At 49.6% G+C, this 26,570-nt stretch overlaps 1 protein-coding gene across 5 annotated transcripts in view; it reads right to left on the bottom strand.

Moving 5' to 3' along the window:
- Positions 1–26,570, bottom strand: part of LOC119975951 (monocarboxylate transporter 14-like) — a 67,680-nt gene that overhangs the window by 4,893 nt on the left and 36,217 nt on the right. The window contains exon 5 of one of the 5 annotated variants that reach the window (XR_005462838.1): positions 26,134–26,349. The exons of 3 other annotated variants lie outside the window; for them this stretch is intronic. Coding sequence is in view for 1 of the 2 variants with exons in the window: in XM_038815930.1 (XP_038671858.1) it covers positions 26,279–26,349 (71 nt within the window). In the remaining variant the exon portion in view is untranslated. Of the gene's footprint in view, positions 1–24,157; positions 26,350–26,570 lie in introns of those variants that run through there. One more of the 5 variants, XM_038815930.1, reaches the window with a different exon arrangement.

The raw sequence follows: 26,570 nt of genomic DNA, 5'->3' as shown, positions 1-26,570 counted from the left end.
TCATATTGTTGAAAGTCTCCCACATCCTCAGGAGATGTGTCTCATTGTGAGTCTCGGGCCCCTCCGGCACCCATTTCACATTGGCCATCAGATGCAACATCAGGCCAGTGTGGATCTTTCTGATCATCTTTCAAATCCTCTTCAGATTGTATCAGTGGCATGTACCCAAGCTTGCATTTACGATGGTTATGAGGGAGGAGATCCTGCAGCTGGGGGAGTAATTATGTTCCAAAACGATAAGCTTGGATTGCTCAGCCTCTGCAGATTCCTTACCAGGGCCATGAGCCACCTCTTTACTGGATACCCCTTATCACCATGTATCCATCCCTCCAAAAAGCCTACTGGGGAAAATAGGTGTGGCACCTGGAAGTGCCCAAGAATGTAGGCCTCCTGACAACTCCCCCCAAGGTACTGCGCACAGATCTGCATGATCGTCTGGCGGTGCTCACAAACAATCAATACTCCTTGAGGTTCATGAATACCTCTGGCTGGGCTATGAGAGAGAGCCTTGATGGTCACGTGTGTGCAGTTTATGACTCCCTGCACTTTGGGAATTGTAGCTATTGCACCAAACCTCTGATCCTCATGGCCTGACTGACTTCATCCATTATGTAGTTGGTGAATACACAAAACGTGTGTTAGTTACCAGCTTGATGAATTAATGTATTTCTGCTGCAAAATGTGGCAAAAGTGAGGAGGGAACATGGAAAGCTGCTTTCTGGCCAAGCCGAAGAACGTATCGAGTGCAATTTAATAAACCCAAATCCTTATTCACCAACAATCCCACTTTTCCCCTATTACACTGACCATCATACTACAAAACTAAATACCCCAAAAATATAAGCAAAGCAAATTTATCAATGAAATCGTTCCATGTTTCACACAAATATCAACTATTCAACCTTGTGTATTCTAGGGCTTCTCTTCTGCAGACCTTTGCCTGTCTCTGTGCTACCCCGACATCTGCAGAGTTGCTGATGGAAGGCTGCTGACCTTTAGCCAAGACAACTTCAGACTGTCTTGTAGGATGATCTCGAGCTGCTCTGGGCCTGGAACACCTGGCCTCAAACTGCAACGTTTTGGCAGGAGCTGGAGCAGGAGCAGTCTGCGCTGGGGGGGGGGGGGGGGGGGGGGAAGGATTAATGCAGACTGCCAGAAAGAGGAAAATAGGTTCATGTTCAATGGAGCTTCAACAATCCTAGTAATCTGTTCAAGGACAAATTGTTGCTTTGCTGTGACACCTTGCAAGTTCTTTTGCACTCGGAGACTTCCAATGTGGACCATGGAGTAAGTGGTCACACACAAGGCAGCTCCCGTCAGCAACGGCCTCTGGGACCTTTTTTCAGGAGTTTTCACAGACTTTTGGGGCAGATTGGTGAAGTGAACACTGCCACAAGGATTCCCTCTCTGTTGTATGGATAGCTGGATCAGGAGTGGCCGGGTGAAGCGGTTAAGTCCAAACAGACAGAAGCGTGCGGAGCGGGCACCGAGGCACGGCATGGCGGCCGGTATAGACCAGGGTGCATTGGCACAGTGGGTACAGGAGCAACAGGAGTTCCTTAGGGGCTGCTTTGCTGATCTTAAAAAGGACATGCTGGCCCCGATGAAGGCATCAATAGACCAAATGATCGCAACTCAGACGACACAAGGGAAAGTGATTAAGGAGATGGAGAAAAAGCTATCCGACCATGAGGACGAGTTGGTCGTATTGGCCCTTAAGGTGGAGGTGCAGGATGACCACAAGAAGTGGCAGGAGAGGCTTGAGGACCTAGAAAACAGGTCCAGGAGACAGAACTTGAGAATTGTGGACCTCCCCGTAGGTGTGGGGGGGTCGAATGTGGGAGCATTTGTGTCCAAAGTGCTGGAGACGCTGATAGGGAGGGGACCCCTGGAGCTTGACGTGGCGCACAGAGCCCTCGCAAGGAAGCCCAAGGCGAATGAATCGCCGAGGGCCATGGTTGTGATATTTCATTGCTTCTCGGACAAGGAACTTGTCTTTCGGTGGGCAAAAAGAGAACGGAGCAGCAGGTGGGAGAACTGCATGATACGCATCTACCAGGACCTGGGTGCGGAGCTGCCAAGAGGCATGATGGATTCAACCGGGTGAAGGCGACCCTCTTCAGTGTTGCTCGTTCTGGGTGAGTGTGCTGCACACTCAATTTGGCTCTGTTTTGTTCCTTAGCTCTAGAGTCGCCAGGTATCGTTAAGATACCGCCACAAGTTTCAAGTTCAAGTTCAGACCAATAACTCAATACACCAGTTAGTAAGTTCAAACAAGACACGTTTATTATAATAGTTATCTACTAATTATGCATATAAAACTACAAGACTAGGCTAATCCTACCACTAACAGGCCAATACTTATCTGGAATAAGGGAACTGCCGGATCAGGGAACAATGGCCTCTTGCTTTGTCCTGGATCCGCAGGCTCCCAGTCGGTGTGGACTAAAGGGGTCAGGAGTGTCTACTCTCGTAGCGTGCGTTGTATGACACTTACTTGATGGCGGCTGCTGACCAGGCCTCTCCTTCTCAAGGTTCTTCGAGAGCTGCTAAGATGTTCTGCTGGGAGGGCCGGCTAGGAGAGCAAATCAGTTCTGGGACCTGACTTTTATAGGTCCCAGGGGCTTCGTATCCTTCAGGGCAGACCCTCTATAAACCTGCAATCGATTGGGTCTCTTCCCAATCGATTGATTTGAATTTCCCCAATAACGGGGCTGTCCCTCGATCACCGGGCGGTTCCTTACACCTTATTGGTGCCCTTTGTCTTAGGCTCTACTGGCGCCAGAATGTCTGGCCTTCCATAGAATGTTTAACTGTTGTGTCCATTGTGCCTGGGAATCACCGTAAATCGCTTCATTAATATGCGCAGCTTGTTAGTTACAATTCTGTCGGGTTTCTGTGGCAGCTAGAATACAGGGGATTCTGCAGACTGCTGGTTTCTTTGACAATGTCCATTTTACCCTGCAATCTTTGCGTTCTTCCATTTTGTGTGAGAAAGTGGCCAACCCAGGTGGCTACATCAGCAAGAGGGTGAAATTTGGAATGCTACGCCCAGCGAGGCTATGGGTCACGTACAAGGAACGGCATCACTATTTTGAGACGCCGGATGAGGCGTGGTCATTCGTCAAACAAGAAAAGCTGGACTCAAATTTAAGTAAGAAGTCTTACAACACCAGGTTAAAGTCCAACAGATTTGTTTCAAACACAAGCTTTCGGAGCACTGCTCCTTCCTCAGATGAACGGAGAGGTATGTTCCAGAAACATTTGTCTAGACAAAGTCAGAGATGCCAGACAATGCTTGAAATGCGAGCATTTGCGGGTAATCAAATCATTACAGATCCAGAGATAGGGGTAATCCCAGGTTAAAGAGGTGTGAATTGTCTCAAGACAGGACAGTTGGTAGGATTTTGCAAGTCCAGGCCAGATGGTGGGAGGTGAATGTAATGCGACATGAATCCAAGATCCCGGTTGTGGCCGCACTCATGCGTGCGGAACTTAGCTATAAGTTTTTGCTCGGCAATTCTGCGTTGTTGCGTGTCCTGAAGGCCGCCTTGGAGAACGCTTACCCGGAGATCAGAGGCTGAATGCCCTTGACTGCTGAGTGTTCCCCGACTGGAAGGGAACATTCCTGCCTGGTGATTGTCACACGACGCCAATTCATTCGTTGTCGCAGTGTCTGCATGGTCTCGCCAATGTACCACCCTTCAGGACATCCTTCCCTGCAGCGTATGAGGTAGACTACATTGGTCGAGTCGCACGAGTATGTGCCGCATACCTGGTGGGTGGTGTTTTCATGTGTAATGCTGGTATCCAAGTCGATGATCTGGCATGTCTTGCAGAGATTTCCCTGGCAGGGTTGTGTGGTGTCGTGGTCGCTGTTCTGAAGGCTGGGTAATTTGCTGCAAACAATGGTTTGTTTGAGGTTGCGCGGTTTCTTTGAAGGCCAGTAGTGGGGGTGTGGGGATGACCTTGGCAAGATATTCATCTTCATTGATGATGTGTTGAAGGCTGCGAAGAAGATGTCGTAGTTTCTCCACCCCAGGAAAGTACTGGACGACAAAGGGTACTCTATCAGTTGTGTCCCATGTTTGTCTTCTGAGGAGGTGGGTGCGGTTTTTTGCTGTGGCGCGTTGGAACTGTCGATCGATGAGTCGAGCGCCATATCCCGTTCGTACGAGGGCATCTGTTACGCTCCTCCTCGTCTGAGCAGATCCTGTGTATACGGAGGGCTTGTCCATAGGGGATGGCTTCTTTAATGTGTTTCGGGTGCAAGCTGGAGAAGTGGAGCATCGTGAGGTTATCTGTGGGCTTGCGGTAAAGTGAAGTGCTGAGGTGACCGTCCTTGATGGAGATGAGTGTGTCCAAGAATGCAACTGAATTTGGAGAATAGTCCATGGTGAGTCTGATGGTGGGAGGGAACTTATTGATCTCATCGTGTAGTTGTTTCAGTGATTCTTCGCTGTGGGTCCAAAGGAAAAATTGTCATCGATGTATCTGGCGTATAATGTCGGTTGAAGGTCCTGTGCGGTGAGGAAGTCTTGTTCAAACTTGTGCATGAAGATGTTGGCATATTGAGGTGCGGATTTGGTCCCCATGGCTGTTCCGTGTGTCTGGATGAAGAATTTGTTGTCGAAGGTGAAGACGTTGTGATCTAGAATGAAGCGGATGAGTTGCAGAATTGTGTCTGGAGATTGGCAGTTGTCGGTGTTGAGGACTGAGGCTGTTGCAGTAATGCCGTCGTCATGGGGGATGCTGGTGTAGAGTGCCAAGACATCCATTGTGACGAGGAATGTTCCTGGTTCAACTGGTCCATGGGTGCTGAGTTTCTGTCGGAAGTCCGTCGTGTCGCGACAGAAGCTGGGCGTACCTTGTACGATGGGTTTCAAGATGCCCTCGATGTGGCCAGAGAGGTTCTCACACAGGGTCCCATTGCCTGAAACGATAGGACGGCCTGGTGTGTTGGCCTTGTGTATTTTTGGGAGGCAGTAGAGATCTCCAATGCGGGGATTACATGGGATGAGAGCACGTAGGGTGCTCTGAAGGTCTGGATCCAAGGTCTTGATCAGTCTGTTGAGTTGGCGGATGTGTTCCTTGGTTGGATCTGCGGGTAACTGTCTGTAGTGTTCCTGGTTGTTGAGTTGTCGGTATGCTTCTTTGCAGTAGTCCCTTCTGTTCAGTATGACGGTGGCCCCTCCTTTGTCTGCTGGTTTGATGACGATGTTGCGGTTGGTCTTGAGAGCGAGGATGGCGTTGCGTTCTACTTGGGTGACATTCGGGGCTGCCTTGTGAATGCGACTGATGAATCTGGCATTTAGAACAGTACAGCACAGAACAGGCCCTTCGGCCCTCGATGTTGTGCCGAGCAATGATCACCCTACTCAAACTCACGTATCCACCCTATACCCGTAACCCAACAACTCCCCCTTAACCTTACTTTTTAGGACACTACGGGCAATTTAGCATGGCCAGTCCACCTAACCCGCACATCTTTGGACTGTGGGAGGAAACCGGAGCACCCGGAGGAAACCCACGCACACACGGGGAGGACGTGCAGACTCCACACAGACAGTGACCCAGCCGGGAACCGAACCTGGGACCCTGGAGCTGTGAAGCATTGGTGCTAACCACTATGCTACCGTGCTGCATTGACACGACTCCTGACGGCTTGAGCATACATGCCGAGTCTAGGGCAGCGGCCTTCCGGAGGGGTCCAATTTGACTCTTTCCTTTTCAGTTGCCGCACCGCAGATCTCTCGGTCTGCTGTTCCGGTTCATTGGTCGTCTCCTTGGGTTCGCTGTCGGCCTCTTGTGGTCTGTGGAAGAATTCCCGGAGCCTCATTCGCCTGATGAATTCCTCCGTGTCTGCCGTGAGACTGATGAGGTCCATTTCGGTGGTGGTGCAGAAATTGAGCCCTCTGCTGAGGACTTCGATTTCGTCTGGTTGAAGGGTGTAGTCCGACAAATTGACAATAGATTTCCCTGTATTGTTTTGTACTGAGGTACTGGGGGAAACTTGGTTGCTGCTGGTGGTGATGCCGAGTTTCCCAAGCTTCCTGTTCTTGGTGTGCATGTAGGTGGCGTAGTATCATTGTCTCATCTGTTTGGCAGTGTTACGCAGCTGGTCTGCTGTGTCCTGAGTGCAAGTTGAGAATATGGCCTCTATCCTGGTTTCCAGGTTGCGGCGTCTGCTGTAGAACTGGTGTACAAGGTGGTTGAGGAGTGTGAGAGAGGTGCGGCGACAGAGTCTCTCAGCGTAGTCTGTGTTGTAGGTCGACTTGAGTGGGTTTGTGATCTGTAGCCCTTTCGGGATCTTGTCTGCTTTTTTGCATCTTTGTAGAAACTTAATGTCAGTGTCTATAGGCGCGATCTTCCTGGAGATCCTCTCCACTTTGAGCCGGCAGTTTACGGTGTCGATGGTAGCCATGATGTGGAGATTTAAGGACAGTTAAGGAGGGGTTTAAAGGACAGTTAAGCTTTGGTGGAATGCAGCGGTGGAATGCGGCGGTGGGGCTGGGTAACACGGTACCGTTTCTAATATAAGATTGTGTACAATGTTGTGTGCGTGTAAGGGTTGTGGTGGTGGCTGGAGGGTGCAGTCTTTTTGGCAAAGTTGAGATACGGAGGAGGGAGGGGGCCCTGTACTTAGTGCGATTTTTCGGGAAGTTGGCCGCCCAATAGTAGTTGCAAAAGTTTGACAGCGTCAACCCCCCCCCCCCCCCCCCCCCACCCTGACTGCGCTCCAATGCCTGTCCCCCTCTGATTGGCTCCTGCTGCTTACGTTTTGCACCACCTTGTCCTGCAAGTGAGAGGGAAGTGTGTTAGTGAGTCTCATCCAGTCTCGGGTAATGTGGTTCTCATGATTGACTAGCTGGCAGTATGTAAAATCTGTGAGGTGTGAGTGTGAGAGTATGGTGGAGTGTGTGAATGTTCTGTGAGAATACTGATTGATAGAGATTATGATAGGCGAGTGTTAGGAATGTGATGAATCAAACAAAGTCTGAAGTTACCAGTGTAGTTGTAGATATGACATTTGAAGATGCATTTGTTGATCTTGACCACTATGGTAAGACCATAAGACATAGGAGCAGAAATAGGCCACTCGGCCCATCGAGTCTGCTCCGCCATTCAATCATAGCTGATATTTTTCTCATCCCCATTCTTCTGCCTTCTCCCCATAACTCCTGACCCCTTATTAATCAAGAACCTATCTAATTTCTCTGTCTTAAAGACACTCAGTGACTTGGCCTCACAGCCTTATGCGGCAAAGAGTTCCACATATTCACCACCCTCTGGCTGAAGAAATTCCTCCTCATCACTGTTTTAAAGGATCGTCCCTTTGGGCTCAGATTGTGCCCTCGCGTTCCAGCTTTTCCTACAAGTGGAAACATCCTCTCCACGTCCACTCTATCCAGGCCTCGCAGTATCCTTTCAATAAGATCCCCCCACATCCATCTAAACTCCGAGTACAGACCCAGAGTTTTCAACCGTTCCTCATAAGACAAGTTCTTCATTCCAGGTTAGGACACTGAATTTCTTGCAGTATCTAAAAAAGGGGCTGGTTTAGCACAGTGGGCTAAACAGCTAGCTTGTAATGAAGAACAAGACCAGTAGCAAGGGTTCAATTCCCGTACCGACCTTGCCGAACAGGCGCCGGAATCTGGCGACTAGGGTCTTTTTACAGTACCTTCATTGAAGCCTACTTGTGACAATAAGCGATTATTATTATTATCCTTAGGACTTGACTCCTCTGCATTGATCACCGCTGCTATCTGCTCCCACTGTCTTCTGAGTGTAGGCCTCAAGGGCCTTCTGACCCCATGTGGATACAGAACATTTATCCTATCTTCTACTTCATTCACCAATGCTTTTAGCGCAGGATCCACAATCATTGGAGCCCACACTCTACCATGTTATGCCTTTATTCAATGTTTTGTGGATCAAATTCACTTCCTGCACGCTTACCTGCACCTATTCCAGCCAAAATACAGCTAGAGATGCTGGCTTGTTTTAATAGGTGCTCGCCACTCACATTATAAGCGCCTTGCTGATGCTCCCAACAAATCAACAGGGTGGCTGGATGAACATTGAAATAATTTAAAATAACAGGCAGTTCAAAGTTGGCAGAGTGCCTGTATTACAGGCATGGGTTAATCATACTGCAATGTCTGATTTTGAGGCTATCCAATTTAGCTCCCCTTCTGCAAAGCTAAATAGATGATCGGTAATTGGAGGTGTCACATTTTGGAGTTTTTTGGCCATTTGTCCAGAGAATATATTTTGAGAAAACGTGTTGCTATTCAAGTGCTGTTTTCCAATATGTGGAATTCTCATCTCGTGCCAGCTGGACACAAAGGTTGTACTCAAAAGTAACAACAGATAAGGAGGCAATAAGCAAGTTGTTATGACCTGGAATGCACTCTCTGGCAGATTGTGTGGTAGGTTTCAAAAGTGAATTGTATAAATACTTGTAGGAGAAAGAATTGCCGGGATATGGGGAAAGAGCGAGGGAATGGATAGCTTTTTCAAAGAGTCAAGAAAGGCATGATGGCCAAATGGCCTTACTGAAGTGCCGCATGCTATGAGGATTCTTGCCATTCTTTGGAGCTTACACTCTGTATCTTTATTTTTATCAATTTAGAGTGACCAATTCATTTTTTCCAAATTAAGGGGCAATTTTGCGTGGCCAATCCACCTAGCCTGCACATCTTTGGGTTGTGGGGGCGAAACCCACACAAACACGGGGAGAATGTGCAAACGTCCACACAGACAGTGACCCAGAGTCGGGATTGAACCTGGGACCTCAGCGCCGTGAGGCTGCAGTGCTAACCCACTGTGCTGCCCTCTACACTCTGTACCTTTATCATTACCACTTCAATGATCCTATTGCTGCATGGACCTGACTGAATGCATCCTTTGCTGATAATATTAGCTGCCTCACTGGAATCATGAGCCATGGTTGAGGGAAGCATGTCTTCAAGGAACCATCTTTAAAAATGATTGTCTTTGTATTAGAGGTTGACAGGAGTAGAGTGGTTCAGAACAAAGCTTTTGTGGCAGTTGCCAGCATGGCTGGCAGAATTTTCTAATTCACAACCACAACATTTGCTACATAAACCCCTTTTTGCTCCCGAACATCAGAGGATCTTTTGATGCCTTTTAGCAAATTCTGCACGTGTATCAAAATAATTCCAAGCATGTGGGACTCCGGGAGAGTTGAGAGACTTGGAAAATATGATGGTGTTGTGTGAGACTGTGGGACTGTTCAGGGCATGGAGTGGGGCACAGTGAAGTGAAAATCTCAAGAAGTAACACTGTGGGGGCAACAGAACTTGGCTGTGAATCCAAAAGTCAACAATAAAAGAACTCTGAAGCTCCTCACTATCACTTGTACCAGGAAACCTGGAAGTCATGGAATTTACATGGGTCTAATTAACTCAGGATGTTCAGTTAAAACAGAACATTCACAGGCAGCACAGTGGGGCAGTGGGTTAGCCCTGCTGCCTCATGGTGCCGAGGTCCCAGGTTCAACCCTGGCTCTGGATCACTGTCCATGTGGAGTTTGCACATTTTCCCGTGTTTGCATGGGTTTCACCCCCACAATCCAAAGATGTGCAAGTTAGGTGGATTGGCCACGCTAAATTGCCCCTTAATTGGAAAAAATGAATTAGGTAATCTAAATTTATTTTAAAAAACAGAACAGTCACATGCACAATGTCACAAGTTCATTGAAGCTCCCATGCAAATATGCCCACAAGCAGATTCTCAATGTGGCCAAAAAGATCTAGGAGATATATGTTTTACACAATAATAGGAAATAAGCAATGTGAAATGCTGAAATAAACATTTCCTCAACCCTTTCAGCATTGCAATGCATGACTGGCAATGGTCACAAACAATTTCATCCACTATGTTACATAAATATTACATAAATTACTGCACATTCTGCCAGTAAAGAATTTGCCCATGTCAAAGCACAGGCAAAATTTGGCAAAAATTAACGTTTTATGAAAAATCCCAGGCAGCCACAATTTCTTCACATGGCAATGGCCGAGCTTCACGTCTGGCAGTTCATACCTGGAAAATCTAGTGTCTGGTCTCAGTCATGCTCATTTCTTTGGACTTACATCTAGAATCACCAATTTATTTGTTTTTCTTTCCAACATTTACCATGATAACTTAAAACAGTCACACATTAATGTTCTGCACTTACTTTATGTAATAATTATATCGGAAAATGTCTTGGGGTACTTCACAGGAGAGATAAAAATTGGCACCAAGTCGAAGGAGATCTAAGAAGGGTTGACTTGAAGGGCGGTTTTCAAGGACGAAATGAGATGTGGAGATGGAAAAGTTTAGGAAGTGAAGTCTGGAGCTTAAGGTGAGCTCAAGTTTATGGATATTGGACGGTGGAAGGGCAGCGAGGACATCATTGGAATAGTCCAGTCTCATTCTATTTACAATCTACCTGACTGCCTATTCACCTCATCAAAGATCAACTACCACCTGGTGTCAGTATTAATACCATACAGATGGAATACTTTTTAACCTCAGATGTCTCCATGCCAAAACTAAACTGATCACCATAGGCATACATGATCTACAGTTTGCAGATAACTCTAGTGTTGTGTCCACTCTGTACCAAATTTGCAAGCCACTCTCGATCTCTTCAATTCTGCATACAAAAATTCAGCCTGTCCTTGAATGTTATCAAAACAAAATGCATATCGTCCCACACCATGTCAGCCAAATATTACACCTCCTGTACATATTGAAAGATAGATTCTGGAATATGCTGAACACTTTCCATTCCTTGGCAACCACCTCTCTCAAAAGGCCACCATTGACGAAAAGATCCAAAACTAGATCAATATACCAGCTCAGCCTCCTACAAAGATCATCACAAGTCAACAAAAATCTTAATGTACAGATATTGCACCACACTTTTGCAACCTAGGCTGTGTATCAGCAACACCCTTGAACGCGAAAGAAATTCCATCAGCAATGCCTCTGCCACATCCTCCGTACTCAATGGGTGGACCATCCTTCCTGAAGTCAACTCCACAAACTTTCAGGTAAAATTCCTGCAAAGTAAATTTCGATGGACTGGACACTGTCCAAATGGCCCAATGCAACCTCCACCCACTAAGCCCTAGCAAATGGCTAGTGTTCCAGGGGACGTAAACAAACCTTCCTTGAAGTGCGACAGCACTGACATTAATGACTTGCAACCATTCAGTCAGAAAGGCAACAACCTGTCCACCAAGATCCATGATGCTTTGAATCGCAACATCTTAATGATGAGTCAGAGCAGGGGGCAGAGAGGAAAGATGGTAACAAATCCTGCATTCCAATTTCCATTACCTTGTGAAACATCCTAACCATATGCCCAAAGATCTGTGGGTTGAGAATTGGCCATGAAAACACACGGCAGAAACTCGTAAATCGGAGTAGACAATGTCACCAAATTGAGGGACAGTCAAAACAGTTGGGTGTGCCTGAGGGTTTCAGCAGCAGTTCAGGCAGTGGCAGAGACAGATAATGTTAAGTAGGTGGATGTGGGTGGTCCTTATGGGAGAGAGGACATGGAGCCAGAAGATAAGCTCAGGGTCAAATCGGACGCTAAGGTTGTGAACCGTTTACTTGGCCTAGACCAGAGTTTGGGAAGAGAGCTGGAATCATTGATGAGGAAAAATAGCTGGTGGCAGGCACTGAAGACAATGAGGGCGATTTTGCTCTCGCGTTCACTGCAAATGTAATCGGCAACACGGGCGCAAAATCTTGTGAGAGTTGAGAAACGAGATTCTCGCCAGCAATTTTCCCCACCCCTTTTAACTTCCATATTGTTAAAATATCTACACGCCACATGATGCCCCCTCACTGAATATTCAGATCTCACCAATGTGATGTCACGTGGACGAGGTTCACAACAGCTTTATGAACACAGGAAACAGTCGAAGAGATCCCGCCGGTTGTGCCCAGGGGGAGATGGACATGCCAGAAAATACCCTGGCACTGCACACAGTACAGACTGGCACTGCAAACCTGACAGTGCAATCTCTCTGGGGAGCCCAGTTTCGGGAAGGGGGACCCCTCTTTGTGTGGTGTGGGTGGGGTGGGATGGGGTGGGGTTGGGGTGGAGAGCACCAAGGTTTTGATGAGGGCAAATGTTCACACTCTATATTAATGATTTGGACAAGGGTACTACATGTATTGGGTGCGATTCTCCGGAAAAATTTCTGAGTTCACTTGTGGCGGGTTTTTTAGGGAGTTTCCCGCCACTCTGCCAGCGAGTTCCCAACCCCTATCCAATGACACTTAGGGCGCAATCTTCCCAAAAGTGAGCGCATTTAGCGTGTTTCCCAGCACTCGCAGTACCGAGAAACAGATGACTATTCAACACGACTCACTTTGAATAAGGGGCCTGAATGGGGAACACACGGCCAAGGCCACACATGGCCCCGTTTTTACATAGAGGAGCTCCACTCGCCGGAATACCCAATTGTAGCGAGAGATCAGGATGCCATTTTTAAATGGCGTCCCGATCTCCAAGGCCCCCAAGACAATCCCCGACCTCCCACCCCCCCGGTCCAACGCAATATGGGAGAGGGGGTCCCCCCCCCCCCCCCCCACCCCGATCGTGCAGGTGCACTCAAAATACCAGGTTGGCACTTGGCAGTGTCTGTACCAGCTGGCAGTGTTACATGGGCAATGGCAGGGTGGCACCCAGGTGGCATTACCAGGCTGGCAGTACCAGGGTTCCCGAATGGCACCAGCAGGGCACTACCCTGCCCAAAGGACATGGAACTGGGGCCTCCCATTCCCTTGGAGATCCGCACGAGTGCTGTTATGTCTGGTCCCTGTTTGAGGTCTCTGAGGTGATGGGATTGAATCCCAAAGCCTCAGGGACCTTGGGAATCTGCACATTCGAGTAAAGCTTTCTGCCTCGCTCTAATATGCAGATTTGCCACAATGGGCAGGATTCACCTCACAACATCTTACAGGGTTGCATTGAATCCCGTGAGGGGTTGCGAGCTGGGTAGATCCCAGGAGCACTGAAGTAGGTCTTAAACATACTTAAGGCCTACCTACCCAGATCTACCGGCCTCCCTCGATTCAGGCCCCAGGGAGGCTGCAGCCGGGCACTGGCACCGGGGTCTCCTGGCTTTCAACGGCCACGCTGGACCGTGGCGAGATGCTTTTCCGGCGCATGACTGTACAATCGCGCCCTTAGTCACATTTTTGGGCCTGCAGTGTTTCTCGTCGGTTTAGCCCGCACTTAGAATTTTGTTCAGCACTGGGGAGTTGAACTCAAAGATTGGGCTGCCATTTTAAAAGGGTGCCCCAATCTCTAAGTGAACATGTGGGTCCCCCCACCCACGGAAATGTCACCCCCCCCCACACACATGAGCACTACCCCACACCCCGCGATGGGGTCCCTGGGGCCCCTCCCTCTTCAGGCCCCTCAAACCCCTTACAGCAATCCCCCCTTCCAGGACCCCTACCCAACACCCCCCCCCCCCCAACCTCCCGGAGGACCTGACTTACCTGCCATGCACACACCCACCCTTCAAACCCCCCCCCCCCCCCCCCCACTCTCCTTTCATGGCATTGCCCCCTCAGCTCCTGAGCCTTGGCAGTGCCACTCTGGAACCCTTGCACTGCCACTCTGGCATCCAGGCAGTGCTCCTGCCAGCTTGGTAGTGCCATCTTGGCATTGCTAAGGTGCCAGCTGAGCAGTGCCAAGGTCCCTGTGTTCCATGGGGGGGCAGGGAGCCAAACTGCACTGAACCTGACCACCCAGGGGTCTCTGAGGCCCAAGAGACTCCCCGGGTGTCATCCCGCTATGTCCACTTTTCTGTGGACCAGCATTGATCGGCACCCAGCTGCAGCCTCCCTGCGGCCTGAATCGAGGGAAGCCGGTAGATCTGGGTAGGTAGGCCTTAAGTATGTTTAAGACCTACTTCAATGCATGACATTTGGTCCCACCCCTTTTGGGCAGAGTTCCAATTCTGACACCTCGCGGAACTTGGGTGAATCCCGCGAAGCATGGAGGCAGCCGGGCAGCTCACGGGAGGCTTCTCCCAGGATTGTTGCCGTGTTGTGCTCTCGCTCGAGCGCAATGCAGCCAGAGAATTGCGCCCATTATCTGCAAATTAGCAGATGAAGTTGGTTGGGTGGGGGAGCTGTGAGGAGGATGCAGAGATGCTCAGGGGGATTTGGAGAGACTGAGTGAGTGGGTATATGCATGGCAGAGGCTGTATAATGTGGATAAATGTGGGGTTATCCGCTTCGGTAGTAAAAATAATAATAATGATCTTTATTGTCACAAATAGGCTTACATTAACACTGCTATGACGTTACAGTGAAAAGCCCCTTGTCGCCACATTCCGGCACCTGTTCGGGTAAACAGAGCGAGAATTCAGAATGTCCAATTCACCTAACAGCACTTCTTTGAGGACCTGTGGAAGGAAACAGGGAGACACAGGGAGAATGTGCAGACTCCACACAGACAGTGGAGCTCCAACAGCACTCAAAAAGCTCAACACCACCCAGGACAAAGCAGCCCGCATGATTACTATCCCCTTGCACAAACATTCAATCCCTCTACTACCAACGAACAGTGACAGCCACGTGTGCCATCGACAAGATGCACTGCAGGAACTCGCCAAGGTTCCTTAGGCAGCACCTTCCAAACCCACAACCACTACCATCTAGAAGGACAAGAGCAGCAGATACCAGGGAACCCCACCACCTGGAGGTTCCCTTTCAAGCCACTCACTACCCCGACTTTGAAATATATCGGCGTTCTTTCACTGTCGTAGGGGCAAAAGCCTAGAACTCCCTCCCTACTTGTAAGCCTACTTGTGACAATAATAAAGATTATTATTAACAGCACTGTGGGTGCAACCACACTTAAGGGACTGCAGCGGTTCAAGATGGCAGCTCACCACCATCTTCTGAAGGGCAACTAGGGATGGGCAATAAATGTTAGCCGAACCAGCCATGCCGACATCCCCTAAATTAATTTAATTTTTTTAAAATATTTTTATTAGGGTATTTACAATTTTTATAATAATAACAATAACCGTGACATAAATATGGCACAATAAACATTTCCACCTCCATCACAATCTTCACACACCCCAACCATAAAACAACAGTCTGGCCCTCCGCCTCCCCCCTTTGGCATTCTGCTTCTGCTGACATTTAATTTTTCCCCGGGTAAGTCGACGAACGGCTGCCACCTCCGGGTGAACCTAACATTGACCCCCCTTAAGGCAAACTTTATTTTCTCGAGACTGAGAAACCCAGCCATGTCACTAACTCAGGTCTCTACATTTGGAGGCTTTGAGTCCATCCACATTAATAAGATTCGTCTACGGCTACCAAGGAGGCAAAGGCCAGGACGTTAGCCTCTTTCACCCCCTGAACTCCCGGCTCTTCCAACACTCCAAAGATCGCCACCTCTGGACTTGGCACCACCTGCGTTTTGGGTACCGTGGACATTGCCTGAGTGAAACCCTGCCAAAACCTTCTGAGCTGCGGGCATGCCCAAAACATGTGGTCATGATTTGCTCGACTTCCCGTGCACCTTGCACACATGTCCTCTACCCCGAAAAACTTGCTCATCCAGGTCACCGTCATGCGTGCCCGGTGGACTACTTGAATTGCATCAGGCTGAGCCTGGCACATGATGAGGATGCATTAATCCTAATTAGGGCATTCTCCCACAGACCCACCTCTATCTCTCCCCCAGCTCGTCTTCCCACTTACCCTTTAGCTCCTCCGATTCTATAAGTTCTTGGTAGATGTCTGACATGTCTCAAGTGAGTGGCTTGAAAAGGAACCTCCAGGTGGTGGGGTTCCCTGGTATCTGCTGTTCTTGTCCTTCTAGATGGTAGTGGTTGTGGATTTGGAAGGTGCTGCCTAAGGAACCTTGGCGAGTTTCTTCGGTGCATCTTGTCGATGGCACACGTGACTGTCACTGTTAGTTGGTAATAGAGGGATTGAATGTTTGTGCAAGTGGATAGTAATCATGTGGGCTGCTTTGTCCTGGATGGTGTCGAGGTTCCCCTCTCCCACCCAGGTACTGGAGTCTACTCTGTCCTGTATCCCCCATGGCGGCAGCAGAGGGAAGGCCGGAACCTGCCTTCTCAAAAAGTCTCGTACCTGCAGATACCTAAACCCATTCCCTGCTGGCAATTCAAATTTATCCTCCAAGGCTTTCAAGCTAGGGAAGCCCCCATCCTCCTAATTCCTGCCTTTTCCATCTCTGGAACCCACCATCCAGCCTACCCGGTACAAACTGATGGTTATTATAAATCGGGGTCCAAACCGATGCTCCCTCCACTCTCTTATATCACCTCCATTGTCCCCAGATTCTCAGATCCGCCACCACCACTGGACTTGTGGAGAATCCGGCCGGCAAGAACGGGAGAGGTGCCATTATCAGTGCTCCCAAACTTGTGTCTTTACATGACGCCGCCTCCATTCGCTCCCACACTGACTGCTCCCCCACTACCCATTTCCTAATCATGGCTATAGTTTCCGCCCAGTAGTAATTACAAAAGTTCGGCAGCGCCAACCCACCCTCCCCCCGACTGCACTCCCCAGCAACACGTTCTTCACTCGCGGGGTTTACCCGCCCACACGAAGCCCGAGATAACCTTATTCACCCATTTAAAAAAGGCCTTCGGGATGAAGATGCGGAGGCACTGAAAGGCAAATAGAAATCTGGGGAGGACCTACATTTTCAAGTCTGTACCCTCCCCGCCAGTGATAGCGGCAGCGTGTCCCATCTCTTAAAGTCCTCTTTAATTTGTTCTACAGTCCGGGATAAGTTTAACTTGTGCAGTGCCTCCCATTTCTGAGCCACCTGGATTCCCAAATATCGAAAGCTCCTTCCTACCATTTTAAACGGCAGCTCTCCCAGTCTCTTCTCCTGCCCTCTCGCCTATTTCACGAACATCCCGCTTTTCCCCATGTTCAATTTATACCCTGAAAATTACCAAATTCCCCTAAGATCCGCGTAACTTCCCCCATCCCCTCCAATGGGTCTGAGATATACAAGAGCAGGTCATCTGTGTGAAGCGAAACCTGGTGCTCCACCACCCCCCTGAACCAGCCCCATCCCTCTTCAATCTCTATGTCAACAAGCTGCCTCTAACCCTATCTCGGAACTTCATCTATGCTGATGGTATCTGGGATGTCTCTCAGGCTCGGACATTTAGTTGGCAAAGCTGGCCAACTACTGCAAGACTTGCTACCTTCAACCCAGCTGCAACAAAATGCTCTCGTGTATTCCACCTCCACAATGCCCGTTCCAACAGAAAACTCAACATCTAGAATGGCAAGAGAGTGAATAACAAACAATATCCCGTTTATCTTGGTGTTACCCTTGAACGAGTACTGACATACAAAAATCATCGGAGCAATACAGCAGCAAAGATCAAAACACAAAACAACCTCCTCAGCAAACTTGCTGGCTCTCCATAGGGTACAGATGGTCACAACTGAAGAACCTCCGGCTCGATTCTCCGCTCCCCACGCTGGGTGGGAGAATCGCGGGAGGGCCCCCCGACAAATTTCACGCCCCCCTGGTGCCCCCCGCGATTCTCTCCCCCCCCCCCCCGCCCCCCCGGCTCGGAAGAATCGGCGCTCACCGTTTTTCACGGCGAACGCCGATTCTCCGAGCGGCCTGCCATTCGCGGCCGTTTCACGACGGCGGCAAACACACCTGGTCGCTGCCGTCGTGCAATGGGAGTGAGAAGCCCGTTTGGGGCTTGTAGGTGGCCTAGCAAAGAAAGAGCACCACGACTGTGCTCGGGAGGGCACAGGCCTGCGATCGGTACCCATCGATCATCGGGCTGGCGTCCAAATCGGACGCACTATTTCCCCTCCGCCGCCCCGCAAGATCAAGCCGCCACGTCTTGCGGGGCGGCTGAGGGGAAAGACGGCCACCGCGCATGCGCGGGTTCGTGCCGTCAGCGTCATGACGTCAGCCGCGCATGCGCGGGTTGGAGCCGGCCAACCTCGCATGCGCAGCTGACGTCATTAGGTGCGCCGGCCGCGTCATTCCTGGCATGACGCCCCCGCGGCTGAGAGTTACGGAGCGCCGCTCCTAGCCCCGCCGGGTGGAGAGAATAGGGGGCGAGAAGCGGCCTCCGAGGCTGTCGTGAAAATCGGCCGAGTTCACAACAGCCCTCCCGATTTTTCCCGGGAGCGGAGAATTCCGCCCCTCATCTCTTGCTATTGTCTACACAACTGCAAAGTACTGTGCATTAGTATGGTACACCTCATCACACACCAGTCTTTAAAAACCCAGCTCAACAAAACAATGCGTATCATTCGGGTACCCTCCGATCAACTCAATTCTGCTGGCTTCCAGGTGGCACGGTGGTGCAGTGGTTAGCACTGCTGCCTCCCAGCATCGAGGACCCGGGTTTGATCCCAGCCCCGGGTCACTGTCCATGTGGAGTTTGCACATTCTCCCTGTGTCTCCATGGGTCTCACCCCCACAATCCAAACAATGTGCATGGTAGGTGGATTGGCCATACTAAATTGACCCTTGATTGGAATTTTCTTTTTAATAAACAATTTTGTTGAGGTATTTTCAAAACCCAGGACATGATGTCCACGAAATCCCTGCCAGTACCCCCTGAGTTTAGGGCACGACCAGAGCATGTGCACGTGATTGGCCAGCCCACCGGCGCATCTGGCACACTTGTCCTCCAGCCCGAAGAATTTACTCATCCGGGCAACCGAGTCATGTGGGCCCGGTGCACGACCTTAAACTGGATCAGACTGAGCCTGGCGCATGTTGCGGTCGTGTTTACTCTACCCAGAGCTTCTGCCCAAATACCGTCCTCCATCCCCCCCCCCCCCCCCCCCCCCCCCCCCTCCCCCGAGCTCCTCCTCCCACTTAAGCTTCAGGTCCTCAGTCTGTGTATCCTCTGCTTCCATTCATTCTTTGTAAATATATGAGACTCTACCCTCACCTACATCTCCCTTCGATACTCCCCTGTCCTGCCGCCCCTTTGGCGGGAGGCGTGGGAAGGACGGCACCAGCCTGCGCATGAAATCCCGCACCTGTAAGTATCTAAAGCCATTCCCTCCCACCAGCCCAAACTTCCTCTCCAACTCCATCATGCTCAGAAAGCTCCCTTCCAAGAACAGATCACCCACCCTCGCAATCCCCGCCCTCCGCCACAGTTGATATCCGCAATCCATATTCCCTGGGGCAAATCAATGATTGCCGCAGATTGGGGTCCACACTGATGCTCTCACTGCCCCTAAGTGCCTTCTCCACTGGCCCTAGATCCGCAAATCTGCCACCACTATAGAGCTGGTGGAGTATGCGCCAGCGGGAGCGGCAGAGGCACCGTAACCAGGGCTTCCAAACTGGTGCCCCTGCACGAAGTAGTCTCCACCCGTCCCAAACCGACCCCGTACCCACCATCCATTTCCTTATCATCGCTATGTTGGCCGCCCAGTAATAGTTGCTGAAGTTCGGCAACGCCAGCCCCCCTTCCCCTCTGTTCCTTTCAAGCATCACCTTCCTCACCCGCAGGGACTTCCCGCCCAGACAAGTCCCAGGATAATTTTATTCAGCCTCTTAAAGAAGGACCTCGGGATGAAAATGGGGAAACACTGAAATATGAACAAGAATCTCAGGAGAATCGTCATCTTAACAGCCTGCATCCTACCCACTAGTGACAGCGAGAGCGCATCCCATCTCCGGAACTCGTCCCTCACTTGCTCCACCAACCGGGACAAGTTTAGCTTATGCAACTTACCCCAGTCTCGCGCTACTTGTATCCCCAAGTATCTGAAGCTTTCTCCTGCCTGCCTGAACGGCAACCCCTTCAGCCTACTCTCCTGCCCCCTCGCCTGAATGACGAACAACTCGCTCTTAGTCATGTTCAATTTATACCCTGAAAACCGTCCAAATTCCCTCAGGGGTTCCATGATATCGTCCATCCCCGCATTTGGGTCCGATATGTATAACAGGAGGTCATCCGCATATAAGAAGACTTTATGTTCCACTCCCCCTCGGACCAGTCCTTTCCAGTCCCTTGAAGCTCTCAGAGCAATTGCCAGAGGCTCTATGGCCAACGCGAACAGCAGTGGGGAGAGAGGGCAACCTTGTCTTGTCCCGCGTTGCAGTCTGAAGTAGTATGATGTTGTCCTATTCGTCCTTACACCAGCCTCTGGGGCCTGATATAACAACCAAACCCAGTCAATGAACCCCTCCCCGAACCCAAACCGTCCCAGCACCTACCATAGATAGTCCCACTCGACCCAGTCAAAAGCCTTTTCCGCATCCATAGCTACCACTATCTCTGCCTCCCTGCTCTCCGGGGGCATCATAATCACATTAAGCAGCCTTCTTAGATTGGCTACCAGTTGCCTACCCTTTACGAACCCGGTTTGGTCCTCCGCAATTACATCCAGTACACAGTCCTCAATTCTAGTCGCCAAGATCTTGGCCAATAACTTAGCGTCAACGTTGATCAAAGATATCGGCCTGTAAGACCCACAAGCCTCTGGGTCTTTACCCCATTTCAGAATAAGCGAAATAGCGGCCTGCGACATCGTCGGGGGTAAGACCCCTCTGTCTCTTGCCTCGTTAAAAACCCTGACCAGCACCGGCCCCACTATCTCGGCAAACTTTTTATAAAACTCCACCGGATACCCATCCGGCCCCGGGGCTTTACCCGACTGCATGACCTTCAGGCCCCCTAATACCTCTTTGATCCTGACCAGGGTCCCCAGTCCGTCTACCAACCCCTTACCCACTCTTGGGACAGTCAGTCCGTCCAGGAATCGCCTCATCCCCTCCGGTCCCCTGGGGGGTTTCCGAAGTGCACAGCTTACTATAAAAGTCCCTAAACACCTTGTTCAGCCCTGCTGGGTCCCCCACCAGATTTCCCTCCCCAGCCGCTATCCTTCCTGTCTCCCCAGCCGCTTCTTTCTTCCTTAGTTGTTGCGCGAGCATTCTGCTGGCCTTCGTTCCATGCTCATATATCGCGCCTTTTGCCTTTCTAAGCTGTAGTCAGCACCCTGAACTCGGCCAGCAGCCTCTGTCGTTTCCTGAGTAACTCTGGCCTCGGGGACCCCGTGTAATTCCTGTCCGTCTGTAAAATTTCCTTAACCAGTCGGTCCATCTCTGCCCTATCTGTCCTGTCCCTATGAGCCCGGATGGAGATCAGCTCCCCTCTCACCACTGCCTTCAGTGCCTCCTAGAGCACCGCTGCAGGTAATTCTGCATGCATTTCCTCAGCCTCTCACACACCGCCTCGTCCGCCAGCAGCCCAACTTCCAGGCTCCATTGTGGGTGCTGAAAGATATCCTTACAAATCTGTAGATCTACCAGTGCGGAGCATGGTCGATATGGCAATGGCCGAATATTCTGCCCCCACCATCCCGGCCAGCAAGTCCCTACTCATGACAAAGAAATCAATTCGGGAATACACCTTGGGTACGTTGGGGTAGTACAAAAACTCCCTCGTCGACGTCTGGCTAAATCTCCATGGATCAGCTCCCCCCATTTGCTCCATGAACCCTCTCAGTTCCATTGCCATCGCTGGCAACCTGCCCGTTTTTGATGACGACCAATCCAGGCGCGTGTCCAGGACTGTGTTAAAGTCCCCACCTATGATCAGTTTGCGCGAGTCCAAGTCGGGGATCTTCCCTGGCAACCTCCTGATAAAATCCACATCGTCCCAATTAGGGGCATACACACTAACCAAGACTACTCTTGCCCCTTCAAGCTTACCCTTAACCATAACAAATCTGCCTTCCCCATCCGCAACTGTACCCACCGCCTCAAATTGAAACCTTTTATTAATCAGGATCGCAACCCCCCCTAGTCTTAGTGTCGAGCCCCGAATGAAAGACCTGACTAACCCAGCCCTTCCTGAGTCTAACCTGGTCTGCCACTTTCAGGTGCGTCTTCTGCAGCATTACTACGTCCGCCTTCAGAACCCGCAAATGCGTGAACACCCCTGTTCACTGGCCCGTTTAGCCCTCTAACATTCCAGGTAATCAGCCTGGTTGGGTGGCACTTAATTCCCCCCCTTTGCCGATCAGCCATCCCCTTTCTTTGGCCAGCCCCCCAGCCATGTGTCGTGCATTCTCTCGCCCGCCTCCTGGCCGGCTCCACCCATGACCTCATCACTGTTGCCATGTCCAATCTCCATCCTCGTCAGCAGATCAACTCCCCCCCCCCCACAACAACACCATCCTACCACCTAACACCTGCTCTAATCTAACTATATGAACACCCCCCACCTGGCTTCCGTTGACTAGCCCACCCAGCTAGCCTGGTGGCTCCCAGCTTCGGCACCAGTGCGTCTCTCACCCATTGTTCCCTGGCTCCCCTCCCCCCGGCCCATTAATACCACGACCCCAAACCAGCCCTGCTTAAACAAAAACTCTATACAAGTCCGAAACATCCCCAACAATAGTGCAATTTAAGCCAAACAAATAGAGATAAGAGGTCCCAGGCACTCTCAGCACTTGCCCTCCAAACACAGAAAAAGATTGCAAAAACATTCCCATGAAACCCCCATCATAACTGCAACTTTTTAACTATTTCCTTTTTCATATTTTCCCCCTTCCAAAACTCCAACCAAACAAGAAACCCAAAAAGAAAACATTCAAGGAAACCCTGAAAAAGAATAAGAAAAAACACATCGTAACCAAAATAAATCAACCTAAAAAGGTCGATAAAAACCGGAAAGAACAGACCCAAGCAGGCAGGCATCTCTCACAGCGAGAGAGAAACAAAATAGACTTAAAAGTTCTACCACGTGTCCAACAGTCCTCAGCTCAGAGCCAGCCCTTGCTTCTTAACAAAGTCCATTGCATCCTCGGGTTCCTCAAATTAGTGGTTCCGGCTCTCATACGTAACCCACAGTCGCGCCAGAAAAAGCAGCCCGAACATCACCTTGTTCTTATACAGCTTCCCCTTCACCTGCCTGTAGCTTCCCCTCCTCGTGGCCACCTCAGTACTCAGGTCTTGGTAAACACGCAGGGTGCTATTGTCCCAAGTACAGCTTTGTGTGCTCTTGGCCCATTGCAGAACCCGTTCCTTGTCCAGGTACCTGTGGAACCGGACCACCATCGCACGTGCGGGACCCCCTCGTCGCGGCTGCCTCACCTGCACTCTGTATGCCCTGTCCACCACATGCGGGCGAGGGAACACCTCGTTCCCCAACAGCTTCTGAAACATATGCTCCACATACGCGGTAGCATCCAGCCCCTCAGCCCCCTCCGGGACGCCAACGATTCTTATATTCTGCCAGCGAGATCTGTTGTCCAGGTCCTCCAACCTTTCCAGGAGCATCTTTTGCTGATCCCTCAACCTCCGAATCTCCACGTCCGCCACCGTTTGAAAGTCTGCCTGCTCCTCCACCGTCTTCTCTAGCTTCTGGAGCTTCTCAGCCTGATCATCCAGCCTTTTTTCCAATCGGTCAATCGACTTCTGGAGCGACTCCAAATTATCGCGTTTCAGAGCTGAAAAGCCCTCCTGCATGGCCTGCAGCAGCTGCTCCATTGTAGACTGGGCTGTCGGCGCCTTGCTCTGGACACCGGCCATATTGGTCTCTCTCACAGCCTCCATCGTGCCCTTGCTTGACCATTTCTTCTGCTGTTTACGGTCCCTCCGGCTTCTTAAGTCCACACAACTCTGTATGGGTTCAGCGCCTGAGTACTATTGCTTTCCAGTTCCGCGCTCAAAAGAGCAAAAAAGTCAGGGGGAAAGGTCCAAAATTCCTACCGAAACGGGAGCCACCAAATGTGCGACCTACTCCCTCATAGCCGCTACCGGAAGTCTTGGAATTTTTCTTTTAATAAAATTATCTCTCCTGACTCCCAGTCCTAGGCAACATCCCACCCCTCATTCAAGGAGGGAGATTACAATGAGAAAGCTCCCGAAGAAGGCTTACATCAACCAAAGATGTTGCTACACAAGGACTTTACCAATCCACCAGCTGCTCACCTCCCATCACGATAACTATGATAATAACGACAGAGGCCCATGACAGCAGAAATGGAAACAATACGTCTCCATTAGAAACCACATCATCATCACAGATCCCATAGCCCCCCCCCCCCCCCCCCCCCCCCCCCGGGCTTCAATCTGCCACACCAGCATCGGGCTCTCCTCAACCATGTCCTCGCTGGCCAAGGTCTTTGTGCAGCACATTGGCACAAGTGGGGCCTTGCAGGGAACCCGGACTGCAGCTGTGGTGCCCACAATCAATGGCTCACATCACTAAAAACTATCCTCTGATAACCTTTAGGGGAGGGCTCAGGGAGCTCCATTTGGCCACTGCAGAGGCTATGCCTGGCTTAGTGGTTACTGCACATGTTAAAAAACATTGTAAGACATGAATGGTTATTGTATCATTGTATGCTTGGATGCTTACAATTCTCATTGCAGAACCTCCTCCATGGCTGTATCAGCAAAAAGAACGGGCAGCTGCTAGAGTGGGGTATCCCTGAATCAAAATGAATTCTTCTGGGAAAAAGCCAACCAATGGAGGGATTTCCAATTGCTTTATTCCCAGACGAGAAATGCCAGAGAAGAACTGTTGCATTTAATGTTTTCTTTCTGCAACAAGCAATACCAATAACTTAGCGAAAACTCTGCATTAAACAAAAGCTTTTCTTTTCTGATGTGTTTTTCTGTTATGTTCAGAATAGAAAATATTGAAACAACAGGACTAATTTTGCAAACCAAAAAGTTGTTTTTAACATGGCGGGGAGTATTTTCAACATTGTGTGTGAGCTGGCTGTCTCAAGAACATCTCAATTCAGCCACCAGTGGGGGGCAGGGGGAATTCAACCCAGGGATGTTGCCAGATTGGGAGCCAATGCAGTTCAGTGGCCACAGGGGTGATGAATTAACAGGACTTGTGAGGAAAGCAGAGACCACTGCTGCCTTTGGGGTACCTAACTGTCTGGAATGTCATCCAAATTTAATCATTAACAAGCAGTTCAACCAGCAAGAGACCACAGCGATCCTTGCATAATAAATATGCTTTTATTATATTAACAATTATTAATACACACACCCATCTTGTTTAAAAGTAATTTTTCATCTTTCTGTCTCATTGAACTGAGCACTATTCTTTGAATGAATGTAAAAGTAGGTGATCTAGTTTCCTATTCCACCCACTGCTGCAAATTGATCTTTCCACTGCTACAATAAGGGTTTACATTACTATAGTGCCTTTAATATCGTCAAACATCCCAAGGTGCTTCGGGGAGTATTATCAGACAAAATTTGACATTCAGGCACATAAAGAGATAATCAGGACACGGTTCACCAAAAGCTTAGTTAAAGTGGTTGGTTTGAAGAGGCCAGATAAAGGAGATGAGAGAGGTTGAGAACCAGAAAGCTCTAGGGAGGGAATTTCAAAGCTTATGGTCCAGGGAGCTGAAGGCACGGCCTTCAATAGTGGAGTGATGGAAATTGGAAATGTGCAAGAGACACATTGGAGGAGAGCTAAAATTTTGTGTCAATGTATTATTAATCACTGTGTGTGGCAATCACCTTGTTAAACATATGACATCGATTATGCTATAAATACAACACTTTGGTGTGAGAGCTTCTTGTGGGTTAGTAGCTATGAGGAAGTGTCTCATAATAAATCAGCTTGAACTTAAAAGACCAGACTGGATTGATTCTTCCACTATAGCCCCTGATTGAGAGCAATAAATAATGGCATAGGATGGACTTTAAGCTTGCTGATTGACTGCTGTATATGAAGCCTTGTTTTCTCAATTCTCAGGAAAACAACTGTACTGTTGCTGACAATTTATGTTATGGAATGGCGGAAGGACAGTGCAAAATTTAAGTGTTGATTATCCACCAATTTGTTTCTGACTCCTGACTTCAGGAAAGCTGAAGTTTAAATGTGGACCCGGGTTACTTCCATACCCTAAAAGAAGCAAGGTCTGGCATTAGCACTGCCGTTACCATCCAAAAGTAAGATAAAGTGTAAAGTATTTTCAGAGTGAAGGTGGATGCTCTGCATCACGATGTTGGATTGGACCTTCTGTTACAATTTTTGGGTAAGTTTTACAAAAAGGACGCGTTATTGTAAACACAACTATACTTACCCACTTTTTTGCCTCTCTCAGTATTTTGAATTGGTATGTCAGATTAGCAGTTTTCCAATCCTCCAGTATTTAGCCAGAATCCAAAGGATTTTGGAAACTTGCAGCCAATGCATCCGCTACCTCCGTAGCTACTTCTTTAAGGGTCCTAAAACCAGACTGGATTGATTCTGTCGACGAAGCCCCTGGTTGTAAGTAACATCTTGGAGGGTTGGACAGCTGGAGGAGGTTGCACAGTGGAGAGGGGAGTGAGATGATTTAGGGATTTGAACACAAGCATGAGAATTTTTTTTTTAATTTAGCGTACTCAATTCTTTTTTTCAAATTAAGGGGCAATTTAGCGTGGCCAATCCACCTACCCTGCACATCTTTTTGGGTTGTGGGGGGTGAGACCCACGCAAACCCGGGGCGAATGCACAAACTCCACACGGAGAGTGACC

This window comes from Scyliorhinus canicula, chromosome 13 (genome assembly GCF_902713615.1).
Source record: "Scyliorhinus canicula chromosome 13, sScyCan1.1, whole genome shotgun sequence".
In the NCBI taxonomy this organism is placed as follows: Eukaryota; Metazoa; Chordata; class Chondrichthyes; order Carcharhiniformes; family Scyliorhinidae; genus Scyliorhinus; species Scyliorhinus canicula.
The sequence above is the reverse complement of the archived record's forward strand: the minus strand, read 5'-3'. Positions and strand labels throughout refer to the sequence as shown.